Genomic DNA, 10,296 nt, shown 5'->3' with positions numbered 1-10,296 from the left:
TTTCCCTCCCTTTTATTCCTCTCTCACTGTTTCTCTCTTTTTCGCGTGTGCTCTTTGCCTGCCTAAATCAAGGTGCAAAGATGCCAAACAGTGATGAAATGAAAAGAAAGCCAATTGCTGGACTGAGGTGGGGGAGATAGCTGCTAGGAGTCCGCCTGCGACTATGGAGCAGTCAGTAATTGCTGGAGACAGGGAGAGCTGGGGGTTGGGCTGAGGTAGCCATGTATAAATAGTGTGATCTCAAATTGAAAGGCATAAATAACAGCAGGAGTGATCTAACCCTATACAGCCCATCTTCTACGTGCAAAAAAAAAGCGTGCAGAGGGCGGCCAGATCTCCTACTGAAAACAAGTGGATCTCTGTGGATACGATCACCGGGCAGCCATGGAAGAACTTACAGCTTTTGTATCCAAATCTTTTGACCAGAAGAGCAAAGAGAGCAGCAGCAGCAGTGGCAGCAGCAACAAGAAGGAGACTATCACGTACAGGGAAGTTTTGGAGAGTGGGTTGGCTCGATCTAGGGAGCTGGGAAACTCTGACACGAACCTGCAGGACATTACTGAGAGCAGCAACCATTGCCCGGTGCATCTTTTCAAGGAGCATGTGGAGAGTGACAAGGACAAGCTGAAAGAGTTCAGCACGGGCAGGACCGCGGAAGGTAAGCACGGTGCAGCCGGCGGCCGAGAGCCCTTCTCCCCCCTGCCCACGCCGAGGCCCGGCAAGCTTTTCCCATCGCTTTCCACTTAAGGGAGAAACTCCAGCCCTTCCAGCCCCTGCCTCCCGACCAGCCACCGGCCCCGGCTATCTCCTGCTCCCCTGTGTAGGTAGCTGGATGGCTTGGGGTTACCCCTAAAAATCCCAAAGTAGGAACTGGAGTTTCCCCGTTTTCATCTGGAGCCCCCCCGCTCCCTTAGCTCTGTGCGGGGGAGAAGTTCAGAGGGTAGGAAAATCCAGGCGATCTCTTGTCCTGGAAGCGTGAATATATGCGAGGACCTGCTCTTCCTATTCCGGGCCATCGGGATGCTGCTTCTGGGAGAAAGCTGAACCTTAAGGAGCTATCCTTGGACATTTTTAAATGCCCCCACCTCCTTCCTCCCTCCCCATCAGCGGGTCAGTGCATTGTTTCCAGATCTGTAGGAAAGCAGCCTGGCTGGGGAGGCACTCGGCAAGGGGCCTGAGCCAGGCGTGGGGACCAGACACCTTTCCTAAGCCTCACTGCATCCTCACCTGGGCCGGGCTACTGCCACCTCCAGCAGCCAGTGTCACAAGGCTTATTCTTAGTATTTATTTTTTTAATTTTAATTCGCGCGCACACTGGCAGGAGGAGAGAATCACAGGGGAAAAAAAATCATAAAAAATAAAACAAAAGAATTGGGGGGGGGGGAGGGGGGGGGGGAAGAAAGTTGAGAAAGTGTCTCCAGGCAAGTCAGACAGGTGGAGCTGCCAGAAGGGGCTAATGGCAGGGCCGGGGTAATAAAAACCAGTTAATAGGTTTGTGAGCCACAGCCAGGCTTTCAGCTGTTTTCTACTGTTTGATCCCGTTTAATATAACGCCGGGTGAAAGGCATGTGAACACAGAGCTCCGACCCTTATATTATTACTATTACTCTTCTTCTTGTGATAAAGATGAGATCTGTATTTTTTTTTTAGCAGCAGAAATCCCCTTTCCTTTTTTTTTTTTAATTTCGCTTAGCAACTGCCTGTTTTTATTTTGGAGTTCTTCAGCCCAGCCATGCTGCATGGGGGAGAGAGTTTGCAGGATTAATCCACCGAGGAAGTCTTTTAAAAAACGAAACTGGATTTTCTTCAAAAGCTCTCCCCCCAACCTTTTATTTTGTGTTGCTATGTGTATCGAAATCCTGCCATGTATGTTTATCTAATCTATGTAGAGGGGTGGGGGTAGGAGTAGAAGGGAGGAGTTGGACGAGATGAGGCGCTTGTTGACAGCTTAAATTCATGCAAAGGCTCCGTCTAATTTCACTCATTTAAATATGTTATTTAAATCCCACCGAAAGATGCTAGTTCATATTTCATGTATGGCCATGGACGGGCTTCAGTGGAGAAAAGCGGGGGGTGGCCCGCGAAGAGCAGAGGGTCTTTAAACCCCTGTATGGATTAATTTTGTTAGCCTGAACTAAATGGGGTTTCCTGACAATCGCACACCTCCCAATTAGACAAAGGGCGTTAAAGTTTCAAGCAGTCGAGCATCAGCCCGCTTTGGAGGTAGGAGGAGGAGTGACACTGCTTTGCACGGCCAGACTTTGAATTTAAGAAGTAATGACTCGCATTTGGGTCCAGGGGCTCCCTAGCCCCCACCTCCTTCCAGGATGACACTGCTATAGACCCCACGCGCGGCAGGATTTTAATCGAGCCCCGTTTTTTAATGGGAGATGTCGCCACCGCTTTGGTGAGGGAGCGCGGAGGGGCGCGGATAGCAATCCGGATTCGCTCGGAATAGCGGTCCTTGCTCCAGTCCAGCAGAGCAAAAGGAGCAGGCACAGACGGGAACTTCCCAGGACTCCTCCGATGCAAGGGCCACGCACAAATCCAGTGCCTCTTGCCGTGGCCAAGCGGGAGGCGCAGTCAGGCTGCATGGAGGAGATGCCGCTGGAGCCGGCTGCATCACCATCTGATGCTCTCTCCTTTTATTCCCTGTCTTCAGATAGGGGTTTGGGCCCCTTTTCAGGCATACCGAAGGGGTGGAAGGGAATAAAACAAAACTCCAAACAACCCCCCCCCCCCAAGAATAAAACAATGCAGTGCTCTGTACCCTCCCACTCCCCCATTTTTCCGGGGTAAATGCCCATAGAGGTCTATGTCAGATGAGACAAGCTCCCCCGGCAGGGGCACCTTCCTGACTCTTCCTTTGCCCAGAGGAGGGCAAAAATCGAGGTTGAGCTCGAGAGCCAGAGCCAAGTGAGTCCCCGAGTTGCCGGGAGAGCTGTCAGCCTGCCCCAGCCGGGCTTGCAGCTGCTTGGGGGTTGGAAGCTTCCTCCAGGTGTCATTTGGGGCAAAGCGGCTCGGGCCCATGTCCCTGTACAAGGGAAAGTTTCTCTTGCAACGAAAAATATGTTGTCTGAGCTTCTCCATAGCTACCGTGGGCACTGCCTTGCATAACACTATTTACTTAGAGACAACAGCAAGGCAGGACCCTCCTACACCCCTTTCAGACCTCGGGAGCATCATGATTTTGCTGGCTCTCCCCTTCGTGCCCTCCGCTTGCTAGCTGGTGATACGACCCGGTTATGCTTTTTTTTTTTTTCCTTTTTAAAAATAGATCTGGGCTAGTGGAAGTAATCAAGGGACCCACACTAAACTATCCCCCCCACTTCTCCTTAAAGATGCCTTTGTTGTTTCAGATCCTCCTGATGTTTCCAGTGGGTCCTTGTGGTGCTTCTCAGCACCTTCTGCAGTGCAGCCACACCGTGGTGGCCGGACGCTGCAGCCCTTGCTGAGGCTCAGCGTCCGTTGGGCCCCGGAGATGCATTTTTCTCTGCCAGCCGGCTTCCCCAAATTGTAACTCTCAGAGGATAGCTGAGAGGCCTCGTCCTGCCCTTCTCCCCACTCCGTGCCAGTCTTGTTACCCATCGGATGGGACATCACATTCTTCTCCACCCAGCAGGAGCCCCCATCCCTTTCCCTATGATCCCTCTCTGTGCCTGATATAACTGGGGGTGGCGGGGGGGGGGAGGGATGCTGTTTCGTGGCACTTAGCTCCTGTTTGGGGAAAAGGGGAAGAAAAGAGAAACTTGTCCCTGGCGCAAATAAACTTTTGTGAGGTATGAAAGTAAAGCTCTCTTGTCCTCCCTCCCCCTTCCCAACAGGAATCTACGAGTGCAAAGAAAAGAGGGAAGACGTGAAGTCAGAAGATGAAGATGGACAGACCAAGCTCAAACAAAGGAGAAGCAGAACCAATTTCACACTAGAGCAGCTGAATGAACTGGAAAGACTTTTTGATGAGACTCACTATCCAGATGCCTTCATGAGGGAAGAGCTAAGCCAGAGGCTGGGACTCTCTGAAGCTAGGGTTCAGGTAAGAGAAAGGCTATGGCACTGTTCCTGGAACCGTCCTGGCATTCAGAGCAGAAGGGACACGTGTGATAGCAAACGGCTGGCAATTTCAGTGGACTTGTCTTGCTAAACATATTTTGTTCCCCTTAAGATCCCCCATTTGCTGCATTTACTGGGGACGCTTTTGCAATTATCTAATTAATAACGGAATGAATTACTTTAGCAAACACATCGAATCAGTAAATAACCTCTCGTCTAATCCTCCTCTTCTCCTTTCCCCTCCTCTCCTTTTATGGGGACGTTATAAAAAAGCATCAGAAAACAATTGTCCTGGCTAAGGCTAGACGGGCTGGGTGCTTTGGGACTGGATTATCCAGAGCCGGGGGAAAGGTGCCCTCATCTGACTCGCATAGCAAGCATATGAATTCATGGCACTCCATCTGGTATATTTCCCCCCTGTACTTAAAAAAAAAAAAAACAACAACCAAGTGATTTCATAAACCTTGGAAATAAGTTTTATTGGCATATTTTTGTGGCCACCAGGCCGTCTTCTTGTTGTGTCTATTTTTAAGGATATTTTAGCTTTTGTCCCTGACAGCCAAGACTGTGGGGTGGGGGGAGAATAAACGGGGAGGCCATTCCAAAAACAGATGTCATGTTAAAAAAAAAAATTAATAAGATCAACCTGTGGAGTAATAATCAGGACTACGAGGAAAAGAAATTTAAAGAAAGCCCCTTATTAAATTATTATATGGCTCTTGGCCAAGGGTTGGGGGAAAAAATCCTTCCCTTTTGATCATATTAGCTTCTTTCTGAAGGGAAAGTGTGTGTTTTATTTGTTGAGAAATGCTTTCACACTTCCAGATCGGAGGTCTTTTTGTTTTCCCTATTAAATATTATAAACTTCTAGGGTTTGAAAGGCACAGAGGAACAATCTGCTCCCCTCTTCCTCTTCCCAAATCTATTCAATACTTAACTGTCTGAGTAAGTGGCTATCTAGTGTTAAATAAGTGCCTCCTCCAGGCATTTTCCGAAATAAATAGGGTAGCTAGTTTTCCTCAGCCGTGATGTCTTTCTTCTGTATAAAACAGACTGAGGAAGGGATCATGTCGGCCTTATGCCTGAGAGAGGGATGTTTCTAGGGGAATATAGCAGCGGGTGAAAGGGCCCGTGGCCTACATCTCCCGGAAGATTGATCTATCCGCACCATATACATTAATGAAAAGATTAAACTTTTGCTGAAGGGGACATCAACTCTTATGTCATCTTCCCAGGTCTTCTTGCTCTGGCTCTGTAATATCTTTCCAGGGCCTTGATGTACTGTTTCTATAAAAATAAATTACTTGTAATTGAATTCTGCACTCTTTTCTTTCAAGTAGTTTATTACTGAGTAGCAGCACCTTAGCAAGATGTTCATAGTTCCAGGAAAACTGGCCCTTCAAGTGCTTGCAGATCGTGAAACATTACCCCCCCCCTCCCAAAGTAACTAACTAACTAAATACAAAATCAGGTGGGAATGGTATGCAAGACACAATTTTGATTGTTTTAAAATAAGGGCTGCTCAAAAAGAGTGGGGGATATTCTTGAACAGAAAGGAAATAGAAATAATAAAAAGGAGGGAAATAAGTAATTAATTATAGAGGTCTACAAATATTTAAAGAAGGGGAGGACAGAAAGAAAGAAGGAGGAGGGGAGGAGGATATTTTAATACTTTCAGAATGGTTTTCTAATCCCTCTCTGCAGTGCCTGTCCCTTGTTGTTAAAGGATATAGTTTCAATTTAGTGTGGAAATTTGCTGTAAATAAATTGAAGCTCCTATGGTAGCTACTCCTTATTAACCTTTTATTTTTAGTGTTGTACTGGAAACTCATATCACCCAGCTGTCAGGGTTATAATTGAAAGTTATGAGACCATAGTGAGGAGCAGGCAGTAATTCAATTACAACAAATATCTTTGGGTTTATGGTGCAGGGCTAAATTAAATGTCATTATTCACTGTCTCTAATGGAAATCAAAAGGAAATCAGATTAGAGCATTTGTGAAAGAAATCACTGAGTGATCCTTAATGAAGAAATAACTGTCTAAAACAGTGTACTGTGCTTTACTTAGCATATTCATGACTAATTGGAATTGATCGTGAATCACACCGAGCCTGATTTATTATCGCTTAACGCAGTGGCTAATTCATCACTTTTATTCCTCATAACCTTATTTTTTCATAGCTAAAGGGAAAGGGCACTTCGTTTTACAGATTTAAATGTAATTTCTGTTTGAGAGAGGTTGAGATTTGCAAAAGAAGTTGTTTAAACACTGCTTTAAAAATGACAAAGACAAATCCCACCCCCCATCCCCCGCTGCAACATTATATTTGAGGTGTTCCTTTTAAAATCCCTGCAAATTGTAATAGTTTGGGAAAGAGGCTTCAATGTTTAATATTCTGCACTTTTGATATGAAAAATGTGATTGATCTCTATATATATTTCAAGGAAGTAGTGACAGTTACGTGAAGACAAGCTGGTGCGGGTTTGAAAGACAGATGTTTTATTAGCACAGGGAAAGGTCGTGCTATTGAGGGATCCGTGTTAGAGGTTTCAGCCAGGCCCACAGTGCTGCACAGCTCAGGGCTTGCTCTGCTTCTGAGATGCAAAATGCTCGGTATTATGCATGGCATCATCTGGCAAACCTGAGCAGGAAGAATTGTGCTCCAGAGTAGAGAAGGCCAATTCCTACTTAAGAAAATCACTGAGGTACCCTGGGTAATTAATGCCGTTGGAAGCCTTTCTTTGCACTAATTACTCCGTTGTAAATGACCATCATTAAGGCAATTGAAGAAAGCTTGAAGGGAAAATTTGATGTAGGAAGTGCAGTTAGTATTAATTAACCGTATGATCACTTGGCAAGTGTAAGAACTTCAAAGGTTGCAAGTGTTTACTTAGCTACAAGATTTTATCAGCCTTGCAAGTCAATGTTTGTCCGCAGCTGCTAGGTTTTGAGTTAGAAAAAGCCTGGGCAAAACATTTTTTATCGGGAACCTCTGATAATGAATTAATTTGACCAGATGTATTCAACTAGCCATTTTAGAAGGGGAGGGGGAAGGGGAGGAGGTGTAATAATACCTCAAATATTTGAAATGTCCTGGAAAAAAAAAGTGGGGGGGGGGCAAAGAAATACAGGGGCAACTGAAATTTGGGCATCTAATTTATAATTACCAGGATTAGATGAGGATTATTGGATTACAGACAGTTTTTTTTTTGTTCCTTCTCGTGGCTGTGTAAACAATACTTTAAGTCCAAATTTGGAAAGGTTTGGCTGTTGTCTGAAAGTAAAGATATTCGGAAAAGAAAAAGTAGGAGCATTCCCCCCCCCCCCAATTAATGTACTGGCTAGTGATTCAGTCCATTTGCTTGAGTTGGGATTGATTGTTTTATCTGAGACCTTGAACCCTCTCAGACCCCATAAAACTGAAGTTTTAGACCGGAGCAGATAATCCGGGTGGTAGTTGGTTTTATGGGCTGGAAGTTGAGCATAGAAGTTTGACAAAACCTCGGAGGCTCCCTTGGACGGAGCGATAGCCGCCTTCATCCAGGGGCAGGCTGCGAGGAAGAGCACTTGAGGGCTTGTCCCAGCCGTGGCAGACGCTCCCCCTTGGCGGGTGGCACGCGTGAGTGCCAGGCTCGGGGACACAGGGGCGCCTCGCAGGGCTGGGAAAGAAGGGCATTTCCAGGCAGGCAGAGGGCTCCGAGGGCCACTGCGTTGGGCTCGAGCACTCCGAGGGTCTCAACGGAAGAGGAATCTCGGCTGGTTTGGTGTCAAGCCTCTGGGCTAAGCCATCCGGGGAGCTGAGAGTCATAATCACCCGAGCCCTACCCAGTGCTCAGTGCTGCCACTTGCCTCTGCCCCGTGGGTCCGTGTATGTGTGTATTACATGCACTCCATAAAAGTCTGGTGGCCTGGGATCGCTACTCGGGTTTGTGTCCCTTCTTTCCATATCATCACTATTATTATTACTACTACAGTACTAGTGTTGTTGCCATTGCTATTATTATTGCCATTGCCAACATTACCATTATAAATGCCATTGCCATCACTGTCATTATTGCCATCACCATCATTACCATTATTATTATTATCACTGTCATTATTTTTGCCATTGCCATCCGTGTCATTATAATTGCCATTGCCATGATAATTGCTATTGCCTTTACTAGTGCCATTGCCATCACTGTCATTATTGCCATCGCCATCATTGCCATTATGATTGCCATTGCCAGTGTTGCCGTTACCACTGCCATTATTATTATCTCTGTCGTTATTATTGCTATTGCCATCACTGTCATTATTGCCATTGCCATCGTTGCAATTATTATTATCACTGGCATTATTATTGCCATTGTCATCATTGCCATTATTATTGCCACGATTTTCCTTATTATTGTCATTTCCATTACTATTATCACTGTCGTTATTATTGCCATTGCCATTATTATTGCCATCGTTTTCATTATTGTTGCCATTGCCATCCCTGTCATTATTATTCCCATTGCCTTTATCATCACTATTATTGTGATCATCACCATCATTCTTCTTGCTATTATTATTACTGCTACTACGACCACTGCCACTGCATGTCCCCTGACTGTTGCTCGTTGCCGGCAGGTCTGGTTCCAGAACAGGAGGGCGAAGTGCCGGAAGCAGGAGAACCAGATGCACAAAGGTGGGTGCGGGAGGCGGCGGGTGCTGGAGGCGGCGGGGCGAGCCCGGCGCGCTGACCCTGCTCCTCGTGTGTCCCCGCAGGTGTGATCCTGGGCACGGCGAGCCACTTAGACGCCTGCAGAGTGGCCCCCTACGTGAACATGGGCGCCCTGAGGATGCCTTTCCAACAGGTAGGCAGCACCTCTGCTCCCTGGTTCCCCCCCACCCCAACCCTGCCTTGATCCAGCTGTGCTGTCCCCTCCAGCGGGATGCTGCTCCAGGGAGAAGTTGGCATGGCACCTATTCAAATCACGCTGTCAAACTTCCCAAGTCCCCTCTTTCTAAGTGACCCTCCCTGCTGGCTCAGGCACTGGATGGGGTGGGGGAGGAGGCTGGGGCTTGCCTGGCTTGCCCCCCACTCCCTTCCCCTCTCTTTGGCTTTTCCACGTGGAGCCACCTCTGCCCCAGGCTGAGCCCGTCCTGCAGGACCCAGCCCTGAGCCAGCAAGAGATGCCCAAGGCGCTGGGAGGCAGCCCCGGGGCTCAGACCTGGGCTCTCCAAGCCTGGGGAAGGCAGCTGGGTGCAGGGGAGACGCTGGGAGGATCGGGACATCACTAGCATGAGTTGTGTGCGTCCCAGCCCCTGGCCAAGGCTTTCCTTAGGGAAGTCTGGGGAAGGGAAGGCTTGGGGGCTTTCCCTGCCCCTCCAGGAGAGATCGGCGCTGGGGTGTGGGCACTACCACTGCCAGCCTCACCGCCCTCTCTCTTGGAGTGAGGGGGAAACATCTGCATCGCCTTTTTTGCTTGCTTATCCCTGTCTCCTGGGCAGAGTCTAGATGCCTGGTGGCATGGTGCTCTCCCTGTGCAGGGCACGGGGTCTTCACCCAGCGCAGTCATCTTGGAGGCTAATGCAGGAAAAAAAACACACAAAAACCAACCCAATCCCCGCAGTTTCTGGTACAGACACGGGCCTGATTCCCCTCCATCTTACAAGGGGGTAAATCAGGAGTAACCGCACCGAAGTCAGTGGAGTTACACTGGTGTACAACTGGGGCAACGGGGAAGAAATTCAGGCCCACTCTACTACCACGTGTAAGGTACACTTGGTAACTTCTTTTCTTTCTTTTTGGGCGGCTCTACTTGATTGATGGAGGAATCGGGTTAGTTTTTTGGATTTTTTTAAACTCTTAACTAGTGGAATGGACAGATGAATTGTGACGATTTAAAAACAAAACAAAACACACGCATATTTGGGGAGAGAGCGGGGTGGGAAACCCCTTCCACCCCGGGCTAAAATCTGTCAGTCCAATGTGTTTGTGTAGGACTGGAAAGCTCCAAAGCAAACATTGGCTACTGGTCCCTTGTACAAGGTTAAAGAGTTTTTAGAAAGGTATAAATAAACATCCCTGGGAAAAAAAAATGCTATTTAACACTTGCTGGCGCCTGTGCGATGCTCAACATTTTTTTTTTTTTTTTAATATTAGAAGGATTAAACATGTCTCTATTTCACTGTGGAAGTGCAAGGGAGAGGTTTAAGGTTAACCCATGGGCCGGTTCTCGTGCCTCTGCGGGGCTTGCTTAAACCATAGGAGTGC

At 47.6% G+C, this 10,296-nt stretch overlaps 1 protein-coding gene across 2 annotated transcripts in view; it reads left to right on the top strand.

The window, feature by feature from the left end:
- Window positions 1–275: 275 nt before the first annotated feature.
- SHOX (short stature homeobox) overlaps window positions 276–10,296 on the top strand; it is a 12,955-nt gene continuing 2,934 nt past the window's right edge. For both annotated transcript variants that reach the window (XM_006017037.2, XM_025195473.1), the window contains exons 1-4: window positions 276–658; window positions 3,825–4,033; window positions 8,667–8,724; window positions 8,805–8,893. In XM_006017037.2, coding sequence (XP_006017099.1) covers window positions 385–658; window positions 3,825–4,033; window positions 8,667–8,724; window positions 8,805–8,893 — 630 coding nt within the window. In that variant the 5' untranslated portion in view covers window positions 276–384. The remainder of the gene's footprint in view (window positions 659–3,824; window positions 4,034–8,666; window positions 8,725–8,804; window positions 8,894–10,296) is intronic.

This window comes from Alligator sinensis, unplaced genomic scaffold (genome assembly GCF_000455745.1).
Source record: "Alligator sinensis unplaced genomic scaffold, ASM45574v1 scaffold144_2, whole genome shotgun sequence".
Classification (NCBI taxonomy): domain Eukaryota; kingdom Metazoa; phylum Chordata; order Crocodylia; family Alligatoridae; genus Alligator; species Alligator sinensis.
Note: the sequence above shows the minus strand (reverse complement) of the source record. Positions and strands in the feature narration are given on the sequence as shown.